At 40.3% G+C, this 25,761-nt stretch overlaps 1 protein-coding gene across 2 annotated transcripts; it reads left to right on the top strand.

Annotated features, from left to right (window-relative positions):
- The first annotated feature begins 203 nt into the window (after window positions 1-203).
- LOC114568302 (voltage-dependent calcium channel gamma-6 subunit) lies at window positions 204-14,104 on the top strand. Of its 2 annotated transcripts, XM_028597837.1 has the most exons (7): window positions 204-254; window positions 5,424-6,197; window positions 7,601-7,711; window positions 7,925-8,033; window positions 10,908-10,982; window positions 12,380-12,517; window positions 13,063-14,104. In XM_028597837.1, exons 2-7 carry the CDS (start codon window positions 6,006-6,008, stop codon window positions 13,281-13,283), a joined length of 846 nt encoding a protein of 281 aa, XP_028453638.1. In that variant the 5' UTR covers window positions 204-254; window positions 5,424-6,005; the 3' UTR covers window positions 13,284-14,104. The 2 variants fall into 2 exon arrangements, with proteins under 2 accessions (XP_028453638.1, XP_028453639.1); XM_028597838.1 differs by lacking the exons at window positions 204-254; window positions 5,424-6,197 and adding an exon at window positions 6,655-7,360.
- The last annotated feature ends 11,657 nt before the right edge of the window (window positions 14,105-25,761 follow it).

Here is a 25,761-nt window from a genome sequence, read left to right on the forward strand (position 1 = left end):
ACACACACACACACACACACACACACGCACACACTTAGGGCAATAAGCGGATCCTCTTTTTCACCTCCACACACACGTGCACTCTTAAATACCCCCCATCCTCCCTCGAACGTAACACCGACTCCTACTTGGACCTCCACCCTCTTTTCCCCTCCCTCCCTCGCTCACTGACCACCTCTCTCTCTCCCTCGCTCACTCCCTCTCCTCGCCTCGCCCTCAGTCACTCCGAGCAGAAGCACACACACAAAAACCAGGTCAGCAACTTGTTAATACCATTGTTGTGATATGTGTGAAGTGGCGGCGAGCGTTGTGGAGCACCTGTTAAAGAGGGAAAAAATAAAACTAATGTGTCTAATTTTAGCATGATATTGTTTGTCTGCTAAACTGTTTGGGGGTGGGGGGTGTGGTGGGGGGTTTGAGCTAGTGGGGTGAATAAAGCTGAAATGGCTTCTTCTTCAAACGTTGCAAGTGTTGATGGAGTCCAGTTTGCTATGACATAATGCAGGAACTTTCTCCTCGGAGCAAAATTCCATTTTGACTTATTCTTGGAGACAGTAAGAAGGATATTTTAAGAGAGTGAACTTTTTAAAGAGTGTTTGTCGCTGGTGACAGCCGCTGTAATGAGTTCCTTCCTCATGCTTCAGTGCTACTTTTCCAGTGAGGCCAATTGGATGCCTTATAAAGAAAGCCATGGTCAGATGTCATGAGTAAGGACAGCAGCGTTTACTAAATGCTTTCATATTCTTGACCACTAACTATTTCTTTAACTAACTTGTTCTGTAATGACAGATGTGAATGTTGCCCGGTTGTTTACTGTGGTTTTATTTATGTATTAAGTAGAAATATATTTGTTCCTTGACATATTCAAATGTATTTATTAATATATACAACCCTGGTTTTAGTGTTGGACTTATCAGGAACTGTACGATAATAAATCAATACAGTGCATAATAACCCAGTAGTGAAAAATACAGACAGTAGTATTGTTAACATCAGTATTGCAGTTGTTTGTTCCAGTTGAAGAGTAGTTCATTCTGTGTCTAACAGAAAGCTTGAAGGTCCGATGCGCCTGCCAGAGTATGCTTGAACAAGATGCCCAGTGCCTGCCTCATTTTTGGCATATCTCTTTGGAAAACAGAATTGGCATACAGGTCTGGCTAGTCCACACAGTATTTCGGGATGGGAGAAAAACGTGCTTTGGTTTATTGGCATTTCTTTAAACCAATCACAATAGTCTTGGGCGGCACTAAGCACTGGACGGAGCCCCAGTGCCTCTGCAAAATAGCCTCGGGAAGGAACATGTTTTGGTGAGAATTTGTGTACGTTTAAAAGTTGTTTTACTTGTGCGACAGAAAACTCAGATTGGACAGATAGTCTATAGCTAGATGTCTGGATTTACCCTGCAGAGATCTGAGGAGCAGTTAACCATAGTCCTCAGAAATCGACCGGAGTTTAAAATTCCAACACAAAGAAGTGAAAGGTAACAGACATCCGGCTGAAAAGGACATCCGGCGGAATTTCTGGCGGCACCTGAGCAATCCCGAAAGTGGAACGTCGTGGATATAGATTACCTAAACCTTGCCCTACTCTGTGTGTTGAAAAAATTATGCCAAAGCGTCTGTATGTGACAAGTTGGGAGTGAGAATGTGTCACTACGATACTACTACTTCTTCTTGTATCAATAATTCTTCTACTACTAAGTAGGATAATACTATTATCCTAATATCCTTAATTACTCAGTTATGTTTAAAATTTGTACTGCATTGACCATTTTGAGTGAAGATTAAGCAACATTTAATCGTTTATTGACATGCTGTCAACCGCTTCGAGTGGATAAGTTCTTAATTCTCTTTTGTCAAATCTAATGATTTCAGTTTGTCTAAATGTCTCAATTATTTGTAGATTAATTTAACATGTACCCAACTGAAATATAAGCCTTCTTCCTTTTATTCAATTTGAATATTTTCAAATGGTAAAACGGAATGTCTCCACTCAGGGGTCAAGACAAAAGGACATAAAAATGTATTATTTCTTTTTACATTTACACAGTATTTGTGACAAATAGACTTTCTTTTAGGCTTAAATAGAATGATGACTTGAGTCATTTCTTTTGGAGTTACTGCATAGACTACACTGTACTGTACATCTTGTTTAGTATTAACAACCAGTTGGGAGTTGGTACATTTCTTACTGGTGCACTACTGCAGCATAAATGTACCTGCAGATTCTCTTAATGAGATACTTGGTGACTGAATCTAAATAGCTGTGTCAGTGTTTGAACTGATAAGATGTGACTTACTAACAGGGTATGAGTTAAATATGTGTGAAAGTGTATTTCTTTATGTATTACACTGTGCCAATTTGTCTTATTATCTGTATTCCATGGAGAACTTTGCCGGAAAACGATCCTAAACTTACACTCTGTAGCTTGTTAGCTCGTTAACAAGACAGACTGTGATGGGAAAGCAAAGTTATTTGTTCTCCCTGGGGAATGTGTTTCATTTTTGCTAACAAGAGGGAGGACGGCATGTCATGTCTGTTGTCACCACATCCTGGTGGAATGCAGCGGGACAGCTGTTTCTTTCACCCTACAGACATAAAGGGTTTAAGATTCAATTCATCGGCAGCGTATCTGCGTGACTTCTCCATCACAGAGCTTCTCGGAATAGATAATTGGTTATGGCTTGAACACGATGAATGTTTTTGTGCCGCTGAGGTACCACAAAGCGTCTCAGAATAGATAGCAGGTTATGATACAGCACCCTGAGTGTTTTTTTCTGTTGGGTTTTGCTGTCACATAACATCTCAAAATAGACAATTGATTGTGATTCCACCATGCTGCAAGTGCTTTTACATTGCTTTTCCGTTTCTGATCGAAAAACTAGAACAGACAGCACAGATAATTATTTGTGATTGGAGGAAGCTTGTCTTCTATCAGAAGCATCAACTGAGGAAGTTTCCGAATTCTGGATAATACATTCAGTTACTGTCTTTGGTTTATGCAGACTATAATAGAACAACTTATTTTATTACATTTTTAGATCTGACTTGTTTGTTTTCACACTGCCCAATTACAGACGAACAAATGCTTTTACTCTTAAGTTACTGGACCCATTAGAGTTCTGGCAACCTGTCACTCTTTGACATTTTGATGATTTTGGCAGCAAGGGGTCCTAGAAGACCCCATTTGCCCCATGCACTCCATTACATTACATTTATTTGGCATAAGAACAAGAGATGGATGTCATCAAAGATTGTAAACGGATACATTCCAAACCAGCAACTAAGAGGGTATTAAGTGTTATGTTTTTGCAGTCTGTATTTTAATATGTTCTTGTTATCTCAAATTTGGCCTGCAGTGTGATGGTATCTCAATATGCAACTGGTGTTGTTTTTTAAGAAACACAGCACCTTCCCAGATCTATTAAAGAAATGGTGCAGTAACTTGGTGACCTTTCACCTTGTGATCCAAAATCAAAATGCGAGGCACAATATACACTGTACATTGGCCATTCCACCTGCATTATGCCAGGGTTCGAAGATAAAGGGTAACTACCGTTATTTTTCTTCAACCTGGACCCTGCTTTCCTATGTTTTTGTGTCTAAGTGACTGATGGGAACAACAATCTTTGAAATTGGTCCAGTATTAAATTACATTGCTGCAGTCGGCAGAGGCAAAACAAGCTACAATGTAAGTTAATAGGGCAATTGTCCAGCTTGTATTTACCTTCAAAAAAGGGCTTGTTTTGCCACTGACAGGCTCTAATTTATATTCCAAGCGTCTGACAACATTATGGAAAGGATTTCTAAGGAGGACGACCTTTCTGTTAAAGAGTAAACATAAAAACATCCGCGAAATTGCATTCGCTAGACCCACCAGACTCCATGTAAATAAACAGTAATTTTAGCATCGTAAAATGCACTTAATTCAAAGTCGACAGAAACAAAATAAAACTATGAAAAGCCATTTTGGGTTTTTCCACTTTTCCAACCATCACAACTCTAGTTTTGGTTGAAATAAACACATATTTTACTGATTTACATGTGAAAATATGTTGGCTCTATACACGCTTAAAGGATTGCTTTTTTAAATGAATTCTGGTGGGTTTAGCGCTAACTACTTCAGAGCGGTTTCTGGTTAAACAGAAAGGTCTCAAAGAGGTTTTAAAGGTCTTTCTCTGAAGGGATCCTTTCCATAATGTTGTCAGACACTTAGTATATTAATCTGAGCCTGTCAGTGACAAAACAAGCACTTTTGTGAAGGTAAATATAAGCTGCACAATTGCCCTTTTAACTTACATTGTAGCTTGGTTTGTTGCTGCCGACTGCAGCAATCTCACTTTATACTAGACCATTGTCAAAGATTGTTGTTCCCATCAGTCACTTAAACACAGAAACAGGAAAAATAAGGTCCAGGTTGAAAAAAATGTTAGTTACTCTTTAAGGTTTTATTTCACAACCGGGCAAGTGAAGCAATTCTACGTGCCTGAATTCAATTTTTACTGGCCCCTACACAAATAGCTTTTTATTAGTGGTTATCAAATAACGAAAACAACTCAAGTAAATTGTTATATTTCATCTTTATTTACAAAAAGACATGAACACATCATGGGGGGGGGGGGGGTTGTCATCAGCCCTCTTAGCTGTCATACAAGCAAGATGCTGCTTGGTCGGCCAGCGGGCAACCCATGCATTCTTCCTCGTTAAGATAACCAGATCCAGATTGCATTGTTAATGCCAGGTGTAAACGGGGAGTAAGATCTCGATTCTAGACTCTTGTCACTTGTCTGCAATATTTTCAGTAATTGACCTATTTCTGTTAAAATCGGTAATTAATTAATCAGATTTTACTTTCTTTTGTTTTGGCTTTCAAATCACAGCAAACAACTGTGTCTGTGTCTTTCATGATGTTTTCCTCACACCTACTGATTGTTTTTTTTCTTTTCTGTTTAAAAATGAATGTTAAAGTTCTCATAACAAATTTAAGATGGAAATTCCCAAAGAAGTGAAGTCATATTCATTATCGCACACATCCACATGAGTCAAAAATTATGGCTTAAAGAGATTTTATGCACCTATAAATGCAAACGTGTCTACACATCCATATACACAGACAGTAGTGTCATTCTCCACTTTATCTCTACAAAGCTAAAATCTGATTAACGTGGCATATCAGTGGAGAAAGCACAGTGCTAATACTGCTAGCACAGTATTAGCACTACTGCTTGATCGATACTGCTTCTTGGTTTATTTTTGTACCATGAAATGTGCAGCAGTTCCTCCATCTATACATTTCTGTTCTTTATAAAGTGAAGTTTGTGCAAAAGACCAGAACATCTGTCTAAGGACATTCTGTATATAAATGCCTTCTAGTTACTTTTACTTTCTCCTTCTTTCTTTTCTCTTTCTATTTCCATCCCCAGGTTACATCACTTCATCCACTCCTGACTTCTACCTCTACAGACTCTCAGCGGCCACATTTTTCTACACACATTTTCTGTCATCTTTTTTTTCTCTTTTCATTATGATTCGTTTATCAGTTTTGCATCCGTCATCAAAGCCGCCATTTTTTCTGGGGCTTTTTCTCAAGAGAAGGCTGATTCCTGCTTTTGTCTGAGAACGTTTTTCACAGAAGTATGTTTAGTTTTTGATACCAAGAAGACTCTTTGGGTTTAAACATTTTTTATTCTGCTTTTGTATACTGTTTTTTTTTCGCTGTTCTTATCACAGTTTTCTTTTAAGGTTCACATTTCTACCTCTTCCTGTGCTTTTCCTTCCTTTCTGTCAGATACACCTGTTGGACATTATTTTACTTTTATACCGTCTCAGGTATTTGTCCTGTTTTTTTTTTTTTGTTTTTTTTTTAATGGGCACAAACTGACAACAGCTTTCCTCTGTTTTTGTTCTTTTTTAACCATCCCTGTTGAGGGCAAAGCGCAAGGCAAACTTAGCTGCTAAACTGAACACCACTCATCTGTCTTAGTTGTTTTCCATTTCGTCACAACATGTGGTCTGCCTTTTCTGTGACCGATGATGACGGCCGCATGGCACCGCCAGGAACGGCGCTTGCAACGGTAGGAGCACCCCAGGGTGCTGGAGGAGGTCTTTCCGGCCTCATGACTGGACGCGGTGGGGGGGGCAAGCGCCGCAGGACGACGTCAGCAGGACACGCCATGAGTGAGGCCCAGGAAGGGAAGGTGACTGGTTTCATATAGTGTGAATGTGTGTTCCCCCTTAGGCTGTACGAAAATACTTTGGAGCTAATGGAACCCATCAGTCATTCAGCTGCTTTTTCAACTGAAATCAGGCTCGTCCAAAGGGCAGGGAACACTCCACAAGAGCAGCTGAATGACTTCTAATGTTAGAAAATAAGTATTTACAAAATGTCAAATGCAGTTCTTTGACATTACGGAGATAAAATGTTGTAAAAACCATGTGAGTAATCTGCAGGTGGGATATAAATGCTCAGGCTGTTCTCATGAACCATTTATACATATAGCTATGAAAAGTAATGCACTGTAATTCGTACGTATTTTTTGCTGTATGCACCACACTGACTGCTGCTGTATAAGATTGCTGCGGACCACACAGAGGAGGGGGGATGGGTGGGTTATAAAATATAGCGGAGTTCGCTTCCTGGGCATAACACCAAGGAAACGCGTGTTCGTTCCTCGGGAATGTTTTAATCCAAAACCACGATCTTTTTCCTAAACTTAACTAGTCGTTTTAGTGCCTAAACTTAACTCTCGTCGCCGCATGCCGCTCACTTTTTCTCGGCTAAACATAACTGTGATGTCCGCTGAAACGATGCCGGTGGTCGCCTAATTTCGTAGGATATCATACGAATTGGTGTGCTTAACTTTTCGTACGATATCGTATAAAGTCGGTAATGAGAATGCGTTAAATTGCTCGAAGTTGACTTAGTCAGCTGAGATCTCAGGCTCTTTCTTCTGTCACTTTGACATTTTCCCCACACATACTGTATATAAATAGTTTAGGAGGTTGTTAATTCCCTACTCTAGTATTCTAAAGATAATGCATACCTGAAATAACCAGACAAAAAGTCCTAACTTTTTCTCCACACAGAAGTACAAGAGCCACCCACACATCTCAACTGCTTGTATGGGGGTTGATATTCATCTGCTGAGGACATTAAACATTCAGAGATTGTTCTTTACCTTTAGTATTGTTACTTCCTCACTGCACATTACTGCAGGATATCTACTCTAAGCTCATCTTGATTAATTAGCTCTCTTGTTTTCTTTGTGTGTATCACAGCACTTTATGGTCCAGTTCCAATGTCCATCCCCTATGCACTGAACTCCCACAGACAATAAATGATGGCAAGAGCATGATTGTTGTAAGTGCCTGAGAAAAGGAGGGTGCAAGGGGACTAAAAGCTGTAAAAAGAAATGTCAGAGGGAGTAAATTCAAATAAAATGTGCACATACAGTATATATAAAAAGCTAGACATGGTGCTTACTACTATGTGTATGTAGACTTGCTCTTGCCAGCTCTTTCAATTTCTTTGCGATTCATTTTTGTAATTTCAGATTTCCTCTTAACATTCGCGTACTGTTATGTATTGTGTTGTCACCAGATCAAGTTGGCATTCTTCGTGGCCATCGTGGGCGTAGTCCTGACAGTCCTCGGGGTGGGGACAGAGTTCTGGGTGGAGCTGGCACCGTCAAAGAGTTTCTATAACAACCAGGTGAAATATTGTAAAATAACAATGAACAGGAACTTCTGTGTGTGGCTTAATTCTTTTCACTGACATTAAAGAAACATGAGGACAAAAACCACAACTAAAGAGTAATTACCTGTTAGACATAAATCCCTTTTTGGTGTATAAAGCTAAACACTGTGAAGGATGTTAATGCTGATGTTGTCTTAAAAACAAACCTCTCTGATTTTGATGTTGCAGACTTGCCTGACAGCTCACTACGGTCTGTGGAAGGGCTGCACAAAGACATTGTGGGTGTCTGATATCGACCCAGAGAGAGAGAGCTGTGGACCTGCTGATCTACCCGGAGGTGACTCATAAATCTACTGACCCGTTGGGTGGATGGCTGTCTAACTTTTATGATGGCGGCTGGCTGGTTTGTAGACTGGGTAAACCTAGCCCGATCTGCCGGCGATTTGATTTTGCCCTGCAGTTCAGGCTGAAAACCTGTACGTTTAGCTAGCCTGCTTCCGTTACAATTTTGCGGGGACCAATCACAAACAGGCTTATCCACCTGGCGGGTTTAACACGATGATGATAGAGAAGCGACCAAGCAGCTTCTTGTTTACATTCAACATAGCGGCCACCGAAGTGCAGCAACCCGTTGATGCCGCTGTCGCTGCTACGTCACCCGGATCGTTGGTTGAAGGACTATCCAATTGCGTACGGAGTCATTAGAACTATGCCCGTTGATCACGCCTCTTGTGCAGTAGAAAATACAGAGCAGACTCCCCAGACTAATGTTCAATCTTAAGAGATTGAGCTTGGTCTGGTGATAGCCAGACTGGCTGGTCTGTGTGAGGAAGGGAGTTTTAAGCTGATGATTGACATACCAGCTGGCCGACTGGACGTTTGTCAAACTTGTTGGACAGCTCAGTTTGAGGGAGTGAGTTAGCATGAATGAGAGGTCTACCTGATTCTTTGGCTAGACAAATGATGCTTGGCACCCTGTTTGATAGCTAGCAGGATGAATGCTCTGGCTGACTAACTGACTGAGTCATTTTTACATAGTCTGAGTGAAAGAGTGAGGGAAACATCATTTGGATTTTGGAAGTCCTCGGCTCTTGGGCAACAATAACCATAATTTTGTTTTGGGTGTCTAAATAAGTGATTTTTAATTTGTATTTGGAGTTGTCAAGGTTTTGCTTACCATGTATTTATTCATCTTATTTTTATTTGACATGAAAAAATAAGACCCTGGTAAAGGAGAAGAAGCAGGCAGGAGTACCGACAGATGCAAAGCAATGTACTGCTGTGGACGGGGGCAGCAGCTACAAGCATTTCAGATACCTAAAAAAAAGGCCCACTTAGAAAAATCAATATCGGTTGAAGTGTACGCTATATTAAGAATACTTTCAATGCTGATAAGGTTTAAATACACCATTTCTGGTAGAAAGCCCTGAAGGCTGACTTCACCCATGTGCTAATTTCTTTCTTCGCAGAACACGGGAGTTGCTTGTAGTTTGTTTGTTATTTTTCTAACCCTTTTTACAACACCAAAGTCACAGAATAACACAAACTAACTAGCCAATGGAGGCAGCAGGTAGATCAGCAACTCCTGTGTTCTGCTGTAGGTAATACACTGACTATAGATCAATAAGTAACTCATACAATCCCACTTCCGAAGTATACCATTTAAATCTTAAGTTTTTATAGGTTTCTCATTACAGGTGCAAGTACAGCTAATGAAGGACCATGGGTTGAAAATGAATGGATGTCTAACTGTGGTAGAGTGTGGAAAACAATTATTAAAGCTATTTGCAGTATTGCCTCTCGTTTTCCATGACTCACCTGTATGAGCTCCCCTTTTGAAGAATGACTCACATAACAGAGACAGACAGAAAAGTCCTAGAGCTCTCTGTGTGTGTTTGTCATTGATTTCAGTCAAAGATACCAGTTTGACTTTCAGCGAAACAAGTGAGAAAGATTCACAGGGTTACTGGCTTAGTAATTAATGGGGTTGCAGTGTGCCCAAGGACTTTTTAACATTTAAAAAAATAGACATACTGTACAGTAGATAGTAGATTGCTCACTATCATTGGATGTACTGTAGGATAAAGCTCCCAATGACCAAGTAGTGCAATGCAATAGTTGGCCTTTGAGACAGTCCAGTGTATCCAACATCGATGAACAGGCTACTATTTGCATGGTTGGATAAACCTACCATTAGCCAACTAATGGTAGGTTTATCTGCATTTAACTGTACTGAATATGACACCAGTGTGTACAGAGTAAATCATTAAACATTGTTCTATAAAGTGACATAAGACTGATAAATGTTACACAGTGACTACGTTTACATGCACATAATAGTCATATAATATAATATTCATTCATTCAGTTTTTTGCCCTTATTCCAAAAAAGACAATATTCCGATAAGCTGTTTTAAATGGTGAATGAAAGTAAATATTCCACTAATAATCCTGTTTACATGTAGCCATGCAAACTAGGATTTTTTTCAAAGTTTACCAGCGGCGGCAGACTTGTTTGAGAGTGCGAACACAGCCTCCCTCTTTCATTTCTTTAACCAGCTTCTTGTAAAGGAAGAAAGAAACCCAGAATACTCTGAGGATGCGGCTTTGATCACACTAATTAGGAGTGATGTGTGTGCGTGTTTTGCTTGCTCGTGTGCGCAAATGTGCAAGGGAACAGACCGAGGTGTCACATTCTATTTTGACGGCCAAACTCTAATTACTGTAACACATCATCAGGACGGCAGAATGCTAATTGAGCAGGAAGCATTGGATTGTCACCTTGAGCTCGTCATTGTCGTTCACGGCTGATTATGTTCGATAGAGAATTGTTGAACCTGGAGTGTAAAGGGCTGAGAGAGACGTGGCTGCTTGGATGTCAATACGTTGTTCATCAGGTCTTTAGTTTCCTGTACTGTTTTGCTTTTGCCATACATTTGCACTATTTAGAATGTATTATTGCATTGTATATACTACTAATCTTTTATCTTTTTTTATTTGGATATATTACTTTTATATTATACTTGTTGTACCTGTCCTTATTGCACCGGGGGTTGGAGAGAAACTAATTTTCCATTGCTCTGAATGTCTGGCACATATTGCAGAATTGACAATAAAGTTGAATTGACTTGATCAAGATTGTGTGCAGCTCCAGCAGATTACTCTTATTTACAGTAGCCGTTTCTCTTCCTCCCATCTTTTTCTTCTTCAGAATCAAACTGCACCTACTTCAAGTTTTTTACCACGGGGGAAAATGCTGTGATGTTTCAGAAGACAACACAGAAGAGTGAGTCACAAACTCTTTCGGCTCTCGTGGCCTCTCACCTTCCTACCTTATCAGCCCACTCCCTCCTTTCGTTACCTATTTTCTTCTTCTTCTCTACCTCTCTCTCTCTCTCTCTCTCTCACTCTCTGCTTTCTTCTTTGCCCCTTCATCTTCCTCTTCTGATGATCTTTTCTTTATTCTTCAGTCCCCTGTCTGTCATCTCTCCCACGATTTATCTCTGCCTTTCTCTGTCCTTTCCCTTTCTGTCTCCCTTCACCTCCTCGCCACACTCTTTCAGGTTGGCCATTGTCTGCTCTGCGAGTGGTTGAAATCTATTCCGCCTATTCTGCATTCAAGTGTCTCTGAGCTGCCATCTAACCTCTCGTTTCACTGGCAGCCTCATAATGCATTAAGATCACACAGTGCCATACGCTGAATGAAGAAAGACAGACGTACATTTAAATCTCATTGTTTGCTGGTGCCACATCACTGTCACGATATAGTGATTAGTTATTAATAAATACAGTATACGAGTGTATCAAATACGTACTCGAGTTGTTTGTTGTGATTTGAGATCACGAATATCTTACTTCATGTAAATCTTTTGTGATAAAAATTAAAAAAAACAAGTTATTTGTTTTCTTGTGTTGAATGATCTTCAAAAATCTATTGAAGAGGATGACCTTCTCAAAAACCAGAACCATCACAAAATCATTTGATCCTCAACTCTGTGCTATATAAATAAAATTGACTTGACTTGAGCGTAAGCAAACGGGCATGGGAGTCCCTTAGGGATGTTTCATTTAATACTTTTATATTAGCTGGATTAGCCAATTTTGATTGTTGAGATTTGGGAGGTTTGTGCATCAGCTCTTCTTTACCCATAATCCCCTTCTCTGTGTTGATCTACAGAGATGTTTACATGCATCTTTGTAGAAGTATCATGCCCGCAATTAGCCACTTTCAGACTGAAAATATTACTATGTGGGAAAGAAAGGTGGCATGTGAAGATGAAATACAATCCATGAAGTTAATATATCCAATAGTTTGCAGGTTTCAGGTGTTTATAATTCTTTGAGGCAGAATTTTCTGTCTTTTTCTATGCTATTGTAAGATTAACACTTCATGTTGCAAATTAGTCTACCAGGAATGTGCACTTGCACAGATTTGATTTGCTAATGCAATGCGGTTGATGTGTAATTGCGTGGCGGCAGGTTGCAGTTTTGAGAAATTTCAGGCTTTCTAAAAACCTGTTTATACATAGTAACATCTGTTCTCTATAATGCCTGTGAAATGATAATGATCTGTCCCAGAAGTACTTAAAAGCCCTTTGATTAGTCATGAGTCCAGTTGCAAAAACCACAGGTGTTCCTAATAATGTGAGAATTGTGTTGTTGTTATTCTCCTTCCCTGTGCAGATCTGAACGTAGCAGCAGCCATGTTGGCCCTGTTCAGCCTGTTCTTGATGGTGATGGGGGCCATATGCATCGTCATGTGTCTCAGTAAAAATATCATCTTCTTCCTCAAGCCAGCGTCTGTCTGCTTCATTCTGTCAGGTCAGTAGTGGCAACAACAAACATGGTAGTCTGGGTCGATGACAGTTAATTTACTGGATAATCGTCAGAACATCCGGCACCGCCTGATATTCCGCCGGATGCCCCTAGCTTTGCTAAACTCTGTGCTTTTCGGGAAACAACAACAAACTTTTAGCTAGCAAGCGACATGCTGAAAATGGCATGGCATGGCATGATTGTAGAGATTTATAAAGAATATGTTTACTGCATTTCCTATTGTGACGTTTTGGGACCGATTGGCGGGGATTGGCTATGGACAAAATGGCGAGCAAATGACGTTTAACCATGTATCCAGTTAATTTAATATGTCACATCATTGTGTGAACAGTTAAACGTCATTTAATATTGTATCTGTTTAGGGGCCCGACCTTACTCCGCAGCGCTGTGAAGTAAGGTCTGGCAATGAGAGACTACACACATGGCAACCTTTGGGTTTTTAGATGAGATCTTTAGGTTGCCAGGGGCCGACAATTGTGGACTCATTTGTTTAGAAAATATTAGGACAGTGTCCAATGTCTCGTTCGCAGGTGTCCTGGTGCTTCTCTCTCTGTTGGTTTTCCACCTGTCCGTCCTGGCCTTCCTGGCCAGCGACAGCATGGTTCCTCTCCACCACGAGCTCTCCTGGTCGGTGTCATGCATCGGCTGTGCGGCGGCTGTCCTCATCGTGGGAGGGATCCTCTTCCTGCTGCTGGCGCTGCCCTACAGCCCCTGGCAGAGGTGTCTCCCTCAGAAGGACAGCAGCAGCTAGTGACCTGGAGGTGGTGTTGCACTTTATCTTTACCTTTCTGATTACGAGGAGGGAGGGTGCAGAGGGGCGTGGGTGTTTCCCAAAGACGTCTTAGCAGAAAGATCACATTTTCTGTGAATTTAAAGGAATCACGAGGATGTTTATGGGAGAGTGATGGGAGATTCACTGAAATGCACCTAACACCTAGCTGTCTATCTTGTCATTAAAATATTCTTGTTAGCATGAAATATCTTTTTGTTAAATTAATTCAGTCCAGTTAGTCATTCTGGTTTCCCTTACCTTATATACATAATATTGTTGATGTTTAACCTGTTTCTCAACATGGAGACAGCTAGGTGCTAAAAGCTACAGTGAAATACACTTTTTAGTGGAAACAAGTATGGAGATTTTATTGCTCAGATGTGGTTGGGAAACAGTCCTGTATTGTCTTACTATCCTGCAGGGTTTGGAGGCAATTTACTCTTTGTTCATTCAACAAATTGATAAGTCCTTACATAATGCTAACTTTTTTTGGAAATACTAGCTTTTCCACTCCTTTGATTTGAATTCATTGTCAAACAATAATTAACGAAAACAATGTTTTATATAATGTAACAGCCAAAAGAAGCAGTTTCAAGTCAACAGTTTGAATGTTACTCATTTGCTCGAAGGCTAGCTAACATGTTAGCATTTGGCTAGTCTGGATTAACGTACTTTTCCAGGATAATTGCCTTCCACCGGATGTCCCTCGCTTTCCCACAGCTTTTTCCAACAACAAGAACAACAACCACCTTCGAGCTAGCAAGAATATGTTTACAGCATTTACTATCTAACTGGCACGTTTTGGGACCGATGGGTGGGGATTGCTGTGGACAAAATATACACAGTGATTAACTGGTAAGAGCAAATGAGGTTTAACCATGTATCCAGCTAATTTAAATATCTCACATTACTGTATTGTGTAAAAAGTTAACTTCATTTAATATTGTATGTGGCTTTTCCTTTAGTGGGGTGCAAATGTTCCACCAAAACAAGTTGCTTCCTGAGACCATTTAGCAGAGCCACCGTCTCTGCGTCTAAAGCTTAGCACCGCCCAAACGGTTGTGATTGGTTTAAAGAAAACAAAAAAAAGAACTTAAGAGCTTTTTTTTCTCCTATTCTGGAATGTATAGCAGCCAGACCTTACTTCCCAGCGCTGTGGAGATAGGTCTGATAATGCAAACCTAGCATTTGGCTAACCTGAATGCTAATATGTTTATGAAACGTGTCATAATGACGAATATAAAAATGCTGGCTACTTAATTTATCTACCCATATTTAAAAAGTACATTTATTATTATTGCTGTTAATTTAAACCATTACTTAAAGAAACTTAAACAGTAAATAAAACTACACTGAATGAACTGAACAGTTTATTGACCTCCAATCTGAGATCCTTGTTAAAGAAACTATTTTTCCTCATTGATGTGTTAAGAAAGAAATATATATGTCCTTTCTGCAGAGCTGCCTTTCTACTGTGTTTAATGGATGTTTGTTGTTCATCAATTTACATTGAGATAAGCAGTAATTAGAAATACAATCCCTGCATAGTCATAGTCTAACTTTGTAATGGTATAATACATTTTCATTTATCGTTTATTTCAAGCTATATATTAATTATGTGTCTGGTCACAAGTATAATGATGAACACAACTTGTCTTTTTTTATCATCAGATTTTACATGCATTGTTTAGTAGATACAGCATTCACTGTAAGCAACCATGTCTCCTAAAAATGACGTTCCAATAAAACAAAAAAAAAATTGCATTCTCAATTACGTTTCGAGGGAAACATATTTTTCAGTGACCGGCATAAGTTGTGAAACGGTCCTCCAAGTAAAATGGAAATTATCTGGTAGTTCGAAATGCAACAATGTGTGATATATTTCCCAGCGATATATTTCCCAGCGATATATATATATATATATATATATATATATATATATATATATGGCTCCTCTGGCACCACCTACAGCCTGTAGTGCGATTTGCAGATGCACCAATCGGGGCAAGGGGGGTGGGGATGTCTAACTGCATGTCAATCACTGCTCATGCACACGCATTCATTCTCCCTTGTGCGGGGTGGGGCTTCACAATCCTACCTACAGCACCTTCAACTTAGTGAATTGAAACAAAACTACTTGGTTAGGTTTAGAAAAAAAATGATGGTTTGGGTTAAAATAAGTATATATGTCACCGTCCAACCCCGTGCACGAGCACCGCTGCGTCGCTGTTTCAGAGCGAAGCGGAGAAAGGGCCGCAGTTTTACTTCATGTCTCATTCACCGGTAAGCAAACACCTGCTATTATCATACAGAATGTAAAAAAAAGAGAGAAAAGTCTACTGTTACCAGGGCTGCGACGGCGCGCATTGAGCTCAGGATCGTACACGGGTGGGGTAGAGTACGCGCAGCGGGGCAAGGAGGCATTTCATTGGTTCTTTCCAAGTAGACCGTCAGCAACTACAGGTGCAGATCTTTTTCGCTCCTTTTTCAGAGCCCATAATGTATATTGTAAATAGTTACCAACTCTAAACCCCCAAACCACTTTTGTCAGCTCAAAACCAATTTATACGAGTATTTAGTTGTGCTGTTGATGGATTCAGGTCCAAATCTTGACCGCCAATGTTGATACTTTTTCACAGATGCATTTTTTTTTTTATTTCCAGGGTAGAAGCACTAGTAGTAGTTATTCTTTAAAAAGGTATAGTGCGTAGTTTCTGTCACATGAGGAATTCTAAGTAATGACAACCAAAACTGTCGGCGCGTCTACACGACACAAGCCTTCCGTGATCGTGCACCGCCCCCAACCCCTCCTCCACGCAGTTACTAGTAGCCAAGGAGGACACAGGGGATTAAAAAATCTTCCGACTCTTCCGAAGAGGTAATTATCTTCACACGAGAGTCGCCGGATGACACAATCTTCTGAACATAGTCATACTGAGAAATACAGATAGAGCTGTGTGGAGCTGATAGTCTTAATAAGCTTCGTAGAAACTCATTTGGTGATGGCTTGAATGTAACTGACATTAATATCAAAAAGTTACACACTAAAGTTTTCAGTATGTTACGTAAACAAGTCAACGTTGACTTTTGCTTTCACACTGTACAAGAACAGCGGTCCCCTGATACATGAAAGACGAACGTAATGCGCGACAAAAGAAGTTTCGCTCGAAACGTAATTAATAATGCAATTTAGCTGTATGGGAACGTAATCTATGGGAAAGAGGGCTGCTGTAAGAAGAGGCCTTTAAATTAAGTATAACTTAGGTGATACATTTTGTAAATTGATACAAATAGAAATCATTGTAAAGATTTATGTTGGAGTAGATAGTAGGTACACAGTGTTAAACCAGCTAAAAGTGTGAGACGCTGCCATGTTTTTATCTTCAGTATTTTCTTGGATGATTAATGTTAGAACAAAGGGCCTCTATGTCTGAATGGAAGGTGAACCGTCTCTGCTACTTCTTTTTGGTCTGAATTGATTGAGTATGAATGACTTCATTTTATTATTAAACACGACATGAATATTTAATGTAATCCTCTCAGGTTCCATTTCTCTCTTATTCTGCACTCAACACGTTCTCGGCTTACATTCACTGCCTTCTCAAAAGTGTTTAAGAACCATCCCACTTTGAGAAGATAAAATTCACCTATTTGCTACATATTTGAGACGTCCTATTTGGGTTTGTTTTGGAATTGTATCAGTTTTAAATGTAAAACCAGGTTTTCCACGGGGTCTAAAAAAAGTAGAACATTTCTAAACCAAAATGTTTGGCCTTACAAAGTATTGGTATTGGTGTTCTAGGTCTTAAATAATTTTAAACAGGTCTTTATTTTCCTACTTCTATGTAACGCTACCTCTAATGCTCATTGAAATGGTCCTGCAGCGCTTTAGAATCTTTTTTTTTGATTCTGTTCTTTCACTCGTCCAAATATAATTCGCTGTATTATGACTACAAATGAGACCATTGTGCAACTTATATTGCAGCCAATCATCTTTCATGTTATTGGTGCGAGTCTCTTTCCGATTGTCCCACAGACATAAAATGGATTCTATTCTACGATTGTGGGGAAGTGCAAGTTTAGCGATACCTGGCTTATAAAAACTGAATTTAGGGATTGGTTAAAGCCAGTTGCTAACAACGTATTCAAAGCCTAATGTACTGCTTCTTATGCAAGAAAGCAATTCAACTGGGAATGTTGGGTTTACGGGTGCTGGAGTCTCATGCAAAAAGTGAGAAACATCTAACTGCTGTGAAAGGTCTCCAGCAAACGACAGCCATTAGCCAGTTTTGCCAAGTATCTGGCGCTACAGCCCTGGCCCAATCACTATGTTTGATTTGAATAAATTAATTTACTTTGCAAGTAATTTGTGACTCTGCATTTCCTTTTCCAGTTTTTTTATGTGGTTTTAAATTCCATTCACATTGGTCTAACAAAAGGTCTTAAAAAGTCTTAAATCTGAATAAACTTAATGAAATACCAGTACTCAGAACAATTAGCCTTCATATAGAATTTTCATTCTGTATTTCTGAAATATTCACAAATCTCTTAAAGTAAACTAGTCCCAAACTTATAAAAAGTCCAGTACCAGTTCTGACAGATGCTCATTTTCAACTTCTTCATTGTTGAGCAAGTCACTAAAGCATTTAAACACAACTATAGTAACAAATCATCAAATCTGCCCAATTAAGGAGTTCCCCATCAGGCCATGTGTGTAACATAATGGTTGTTGAACAGCTTTTAATGTAGCAGCAAGTGCAGGGAAGCCCAATTGAATGGGGTGCTGGTGGCATATAAAGTGGCAGGTGTTTGTGTCGGCAGTCAAAATGAAAAGGTAAACTTCTAAACAGAGGAAAGGCTCTAAAACCAAAAGGCTACTTGACAGACACACAGTGTCTCCAAGCAAAATCAAAAACAAGCACTGAGCAACAACAACCCAGGGCTTTAAATACAAGGCTTAACCAGATTGGATTCAGGTGCTGCAGGCACTTCTTCTCCATCCTCTGTGTAGCTGGTTAGTTCTACTCTTTGCTGCCATCTCTGGTCTGGCTGACCCATGACAGCAAGTGGGACATTAATAATTTATCAGCTGGCAAGGAAACAAACACTCTTCGTCTAACACCAGACCTGTGTGTCACACTGGGATTAAAAATATCAACTAAATATAAAGCCCAGACTCAGATACACTACAACCACTGCTGTTGTATAATACATCTGCGACGCTAACATACACCCACTTCTAATGGATGAAGACTTGGCCTGGAAGAGAGGTTGTCAGGTGGTCCCAAACCTTCTCTGGGTGTTTCGACCCTTAACCACAACACCCTCCAGTTGGCGGGTCAGCAGTGACTGGCCAGGTCTGAGTCCAACCTTTGTCAATAGATTGCACACAGATTGAGCTGGGAATCCTTGACATCCGACTTCCACCATCATCAGCCATGTTGTCCACCCCTTGTCCCGGCAGTCTTGGACAAGTTGCTGGTATTTGGCTTTTTTCCTCTCTGCAGCTTCCTCACAGCCCTCCTCCCACGGCCCCGTCAACTCCACCAGGATGATCTTCTTTCCCTCTAGAGACCAAATGATGATATTGGGCCTCAGAGTTGTGGACAGTACCGCCTCGGGGAAGTGGAGTTTCATCCCGAGGTCGACCTCCATTTCCCATCCCTTGGCTGACTGCAGGAGATTCTGCCTGGCTTGGTTGTGAACGACAGGTCTTTGGCACTCTTTCACAAAGTCGATAGTGCTCAGCAGTGGTCTTGCTTTGGCTAGTTGTTTCTTCCTCGTTTCTTGCTCCAGGATGTCTGCGAGCACTGCCAACACCTTGTCATGGCGCCACCCGTATCTCCCCTGTGTCAATGCGATCTTACACCCTGACAGAATGTGCGCCATTGTTCCTTTCCCACTGCACAACCTGCACAGCGGGTCCTCCCTCATCGCCCACCTGTGCAAATTTACTGGGGTTGGTAAGGTGTCATACACTGCTGGAAGTAGAAAGGATATACGGAAGGGCTCCAGCCGCCACAGTTCAGTCCATGTGATGGTTCTCTTGGGAAGGTCCCTCCTCGTCCAGGCACCTTGAGTCGCAAGCTCAATGGATTTTGCTCTTCTCCCTTCTTCCTTGAGGTTTCGGACTTCATCCTGAATCCTAGTTCTCTTCTCCTTAGGGGTGGACTTTGACCACTGCAGGAAATGTGCTGTTCCTAGACCCTGTTTTCCTGTGCAAGGGTTTCGGATGATGTCTTTGGTCTTGAGAGAACATTCTGCCTAGTTAATTGCCGTGCCGGCAGCCCACTTGCGGCCAGATCTTGTTCTGACTCCTGCTTCCCTGGTGAGTTGTTCTTGAGAGTCCCTATATGTCAGGGACAGTCTGCATTTGGGCGACTTTAAACTCCTCCACCACTGATGACAGGGGAAGCTGAAGCTGGCCCGAGTTATATAGAGCCCCACGGATGTAAAGCTCGGCGGTATTCCCAACCATCTTCTTAGGTGCTTGTTGAACTTCCTCTCCGTTTCTTCAACAGTTGATAGGAGCACCTCATATATGGTGAGAAGCCACATAAGTCTCGGGAGCAGGCCATGTTGGTAGATCCAGCACTTGTATTTCCCTGGCAGGCCAGACTTATTATATACCAATAGATTTGCAACATATCTTTTTTAAATGAAGTTTCTAAGTTATAAAGAAATTAACCATTTGAATTCAAACTATGATGAAAAAAACAAAAAAACAATTAGTCTTTTTTAAACATTTTCTATCTATTCTCTGCCAATTAAAGATCACATCTCAGCTACTTCCTGATCATAGGAAATTCCAACTTTCCTCACGATAACCTTTTGAATATTAGATTTTCACCTTCATAAGAGAGTGAACTGTGAAGACCAGCAGGAAATAAGAGGAGGGAAAGAGGCCGAGAACATACAACAAAGGTCCCAGCTAAATTTGAACTCTGGATGTTGCGTTATATGATACAGTACATAGCTATACTGCCAGACCACCAGCGTGGCCCTTTTACTTTCTTCTTAATAGTCATGAACGCTCAAGTCATTAGTCTGATATGTCCAACAACATCCAAAGGCAGCATGAAAAGTAGATTACAGGTATGTGGTGATATAGCAATATCATTGTTACTTTGATATCAATCAACCATTTCATGGACTTTGGTCAACTTTTGGAATAGTTGTATGACACAGAAGATTGAAAAGGTGTTTGAATTGCTCTGACTCTGGGTTTTCTGGCCCTCTTCGACCCTCCTTTTCTTGTGTAACGTTCCTACTGGTTGGGTTCTTGATATCTTGCTCACAGCACATCTCAATCACAGCGCTGACCTACTTCCAGGCTCACGTCTCTCTGAAGCGTCTCCCATGCTGTTTGGCGGCGACCTCCTGGCTAAATATAGACCGTGGCCAATAGGGACTGATGTGGCAGGAGAAAACACAAACCTGGAAATAAGCTGTGCACATAAACACACTCAAATGTACTTGTTCAAATACATGTGTCTGCTTACGTACATGACGTAGCCTACCTTCCCTGTGTGTGCAGGAACGCACAAATATGGTAAGGCACACGGTGTGTGTTCACAGTGTGTGAGCATAATCTGAACCTGCTTTATCTGAATCCCTGACGTCACACCTTCCCAACGTCATCCAATCCACTTCAACGCACCGCAGGGAATCAAAAGATCCTCCTGAAATTGATATGAGAAGTATTAAAGTTAATTGAGCACAGATCTCAAATTGTTGAACCTACAACTTTTTGTTTTGTGTCAGCAAAGTGGGCTACGAACCCACCTCCTCCTCCCCCCTGTGTTTTAACTCACAGCAGCTGTCATTCGTGTTGATCTGAGGGATAATTGGACACTACGAGCTTGCTAAGTATAAAATCTTTCAAACTGGCTAGTCTCAGTGGTCTATCAGTAAACAATCCATCCCTGCGTCAGCCATTTTATGTCAGCCATTTTGTCTGTTTGTGATGCCACCAAAAAAATACATATTAGTGTCCCGCTTCCTGTCAAAACATCAATATAAAGTTCAGGGGCCCGTTTCAGGAAGGAGTTTTAACACGCTCTGAGTCTTACCCTGAACTCTGAGTTGATTTACCCTGAGATGGGAAACTCTGAGCTTACGGTTCCAGAACAGCTGATTTGAGTTGGTTCAATCAACTCAGAGTAGGTTCACTCAGAATTAAGCGCGTGCACCACCACTGTAAAAAGGCAACATGAATGGAGCCATGATACTACGATTCACCATGGTAACAACCATAAACAAACTGGTTGGCGTAAATACTCATTCACGCATACAGCGAGTTTGAACACATATTTCGTTAAAAAAGCAACACAGCAGCCACTGCAAAAGAGAGAGAATTTGCGTGGGAGAAAATTGCTGCTAGAGTAAATGCATAAGTTCAAATATGGTGTAAATATTGTAAATACAACCCACATAATCCAATAGTAAGTTGTGTTAGTAAGTAACTTGATGACTGGGGGGATAAAAACATGTGGTAGCAAATACCAAGCCCAGTGTCCCTAGATCTGCCAGCGTAGTAAGTGTCCACGGCCAGGGTGGTAGATGGGTATGTGACGTATCCGTATGCTGGGGAGTTTGCGTCACAGACACGTTAGTTGACAATCTTCTCAATTCATTCAAACTGTAAACATGATCTTTCACCTGAACAAAGGGTTTTAGTTGCCCTAAAACCTTGCCACACCTTAACCATCATTTATTTAACATATCCACAAGCTTTCCTAAACTATATCATAGTCATCTGTTATGTTTGTACTTATATAAAGTCTAAGGTCTATAGTTACAATGTGCAAAAACAATGAAGAAGTAATACAAAAACAAGATATTGGATGATTTAATTTTTTTCTCCAATATCAATTGTTTTTTGGCAAAAAGGTTGAAACACCATGAGAAGAACAGTCTTAAATATTTTGAGACATGTGCGGTTCCTATTACAAAGCTCCTTCCCCTTGTCATGTGTAATAATGAATCAGCATTTTTTTCCACTGGAAAGATGGAGGATAGACGATCTTTCTCTTTAGAGCTATAACCTGTCTCATGTTGCTCACATATCACGGTGCTGAGTGCCAGACCTAACTGACATGGTTGAATGTCAGTGACCTCTGCACAGTAACACTGTTTGACACAGGGATTTAGTTAGAGTTACAGGCTTTTTTATTCAGTGTTTACATTAGTTTGCTCTACATAGTTTGATTATTTAATACTTTAACGCTGCACAGTGTGTGCACAGTCACACCTGGATTTGAGCCGGCGCTTAAAAGTAATTCACACTTAACGTCATTCAATCCACCAGAAAGAAAATACACTCCTATAAATATGAGAACGAGACAAGGAACGGCTGTATGAAAACCGATATTAAGCCCTTAACTATTTGCAGCTCTATTGGCTTAAACCCAGGACAGAAGTGCGTGGGGGAAGTTAGTTGGACGTTCCTAACTGGTCTCTTGACAGTTACACCAGTGAACACACAGCCAAAAGGATATTACGGTCCAACTCAAACAAAACAGCGTCCAGCTCTAAGACACTACTACTGCACAGTTGTCCAATGCAATTGAATTAGTATTGTCACACACGTCTACACATCCGTCGTAAATTAAAAGCGAAATAAGTAGTGAGCTAAAAAAAGATTTTCTTGCACCTTTTAAAGCTCATCTACAACTACAGCTTCATGTGTGAGTGGATATCAGATGTCTTTATAAATAAATACACTCACAAACAAGGCAGGGCTCCAACCATAGCCCAACAGTACAGTAGAGAACAAACATCATACAGTGTATTTACACAGGTCAGGGCAGACTTTTACTGTACTCTATCTAATTTTAGTATGTATTATTTTTGCATGATCCATGTCATTTTTGCTAATCTACATATAGCTTTAGGTAAGCATGAGGAGTCTTGATGCTACATGAATGAATTAAACTTTGAGTTCCTGGACGCTCATACCATTACCCCGGCCACTGCATGCTTAACCCTAACCCTGAAATTGAAAGTTAAACCTTGTGGGGACCACATATTTGTCCTTATCTTGCAGGTAGGTCCCCACAATGTGACTGTATGAAGAGTTTTACACACACATACAGATGAAGAAAAATCTTTCTCTCTTGAACTTATATAAACATCTTCCTGTGCTTTCTAAAAAAAAAAGTATCTCCAAATTAGGAGATTTTGAATTTCTTAATTTAAAGATTAAATGTTTTGTTTTTTTCCAGGTTGTAAAAATATCTTACTTCTAAAGCCAACTAAACCATTAAAAAAAAAAAATGCATTGACATGAAGGTGAAAATAAATGTGTTTTTCTTGGCATCATAAAAAGTTAATGTTATGTTATTCCAACCTTTTCAAGCAAACAGACAAACAAAAGATGTTCTCACAGCTACAGCTCAGAAAATAAAGGTTGTTAATACGCCATTATCTCATGCGTTGAAATTTTCTCTCACCCTTAAAGTTATATTTAGACATTTTGTCTGAAGACCAAAAAAGGTGCAAATATCTCATGATGTATTCAAACACTGGAATATGCTCTGATTAAAACCAGACAGGAATGCAAGAAGGATTAAAACCTCAAATTCAGAATTATTTTTCTTTTTCTCCGCTTGGTTTAAAATCTGTTAGCTATACCACCTATATTTACAGTAGTTTGACCAATGAAAACATTTTCAACTAAAACCGGATTGGTCTTAAAAACACACAGTACCGTAACATGAACTGATGTCTCCAAACACCTGACTCTACCTCACACCATGTCCCCCCCTCCCCACAGCCTCTACCACACTGTAGTATATATAGCTAATCAGTTCATCACCAAGAGAGAGAGAGAGAGAGAGAGAGCGAGAGAGAGAGAGAGAGAGAGAGACTGACTGTTGTTGATGGTAAAATTAGGCATACAGTGATTTTGAACTCATAATGGCTCCACTGCTAAAAGCTACTTACTTAGTCAGTGACATAGGTGATCCAGAAGTCAGTTAACTTTGATGATTCATTGTTAATCCATTTGTGGCCGCAACTGAAATTGTGAATTTCCCTTTCCTCTGGACTTGCTTCAGCACAAACTTGAAGATGTTTTCAAAATCGGTATAACCATTAAAATGTAACTGTTTTTTCTCTACATTTAATCTTCATGGGCACACTGGGCTACTGTTTTTTTTTATATACATTTCATTATAATTTAAGAAGAAACAGTAGTACCATTTTGAGTACAATCAAGTATTTGGTATCTTACCACAAGGTAACAGGGGTAGTAACGAGGGACCGGTGACAAGAGGGCTGATTAACAGGTGGAACACATCGGGGCGGGGCAGACAGTCACAAAGGCGGGAAAACACACAAAGCAGGAAGTTAAACAAGGAAACTACAAAGTAAAACAGGAAACTGAAGCATGGAAACATACATAAGGATGGAACTAGGAAAACAAAACAGAGAACACAGAAAGAACACGGGTAAAACATACCCACGAACAAACAAAACAGGGAAACAGTACCACACAGGGGAATTGACAAAATAAAACCACAACCATGACATCCAGATTCTACACATGAATGAATTGATCCTTAAATTGTGATTTTGTTTGTTTAACTGGAAATGTTTAATGTCACATTAGGTTTTAATTTATGAGAGTAGAATTCCTGCAATAAACAAGAAATATATTTGTTGGAATTCATGAGATGGCATTTGTCAGTTAAATGTCAAATCCTAGTAGAAATACCTGTAGTCTGGAGTTTCAAGATTTATAAGATGAATGTTGAACTCATTCGAAACAGAAATAATGCATGAACCTGTATATGAAGTTCGCTGTGTGTTTGACTTTTCGTGAGAGACAGTGTTGCTCAGACAGCCCAGGTTGCCTGCCGTGGGATCTCTTTCTCTGGGAGTGAGGAAGGATTGTGAGGACAAGAGGAAATGAGAGCTTAATCTTGACTGACAGACCTCCCCACCGGCATATGGACGTCTTTCAGCGAGCTTGGAGCCGTTATCAGTGACTGCAGGCCTGCGCTCTTTACCACCAAAGAGCCCTGGGAGGAGAGACAGCCGGACAGCGAGCATCAGACTGAACGAAGAGAGGAAATTAAAATGCAGAATGTCTTCACAGGTGGCAGATTCCTGTTGACTCATGAAAGCTGACACAAGGTGGTAGCTATTATCGTATTGTACTGTGTGTGCGACAACTGTGCAGACATAATAATACAGAAGAGCCAGGTGCACCATGGGAGAACCCCAGTGTAGACATTGCTCCGCTGCGAAGGGTTTCATTAAATGTTGGACATTGGTCACACAATGGCGATATGATTACTGTCTGGGGAAACATGTAATTATGTGTTCTTCGTTTCCCATGTATCCACCCATGTGGGCCATGGATAACTCCAAGATAGTGCCCATCAAAGGTAGCTCACCCACTGCATACATCAAGACATTTTTTTTTTCTCTTCCAGGTTTGCTTCCTCGT

This window comes from Perca flavescens, chromosome 14 (assembly GCF_004354835.1).
Source record: "Perca flavescens isolate YP-PL-M2 chromosome 14, PFLA_1.0, whole genome shotgun sequence".
Lineage (NCBI taxonomy): Eukaryota > Metazoa > Chordata > Actinopteri > Perciformes > Percidae > Perca > Perca flavescens.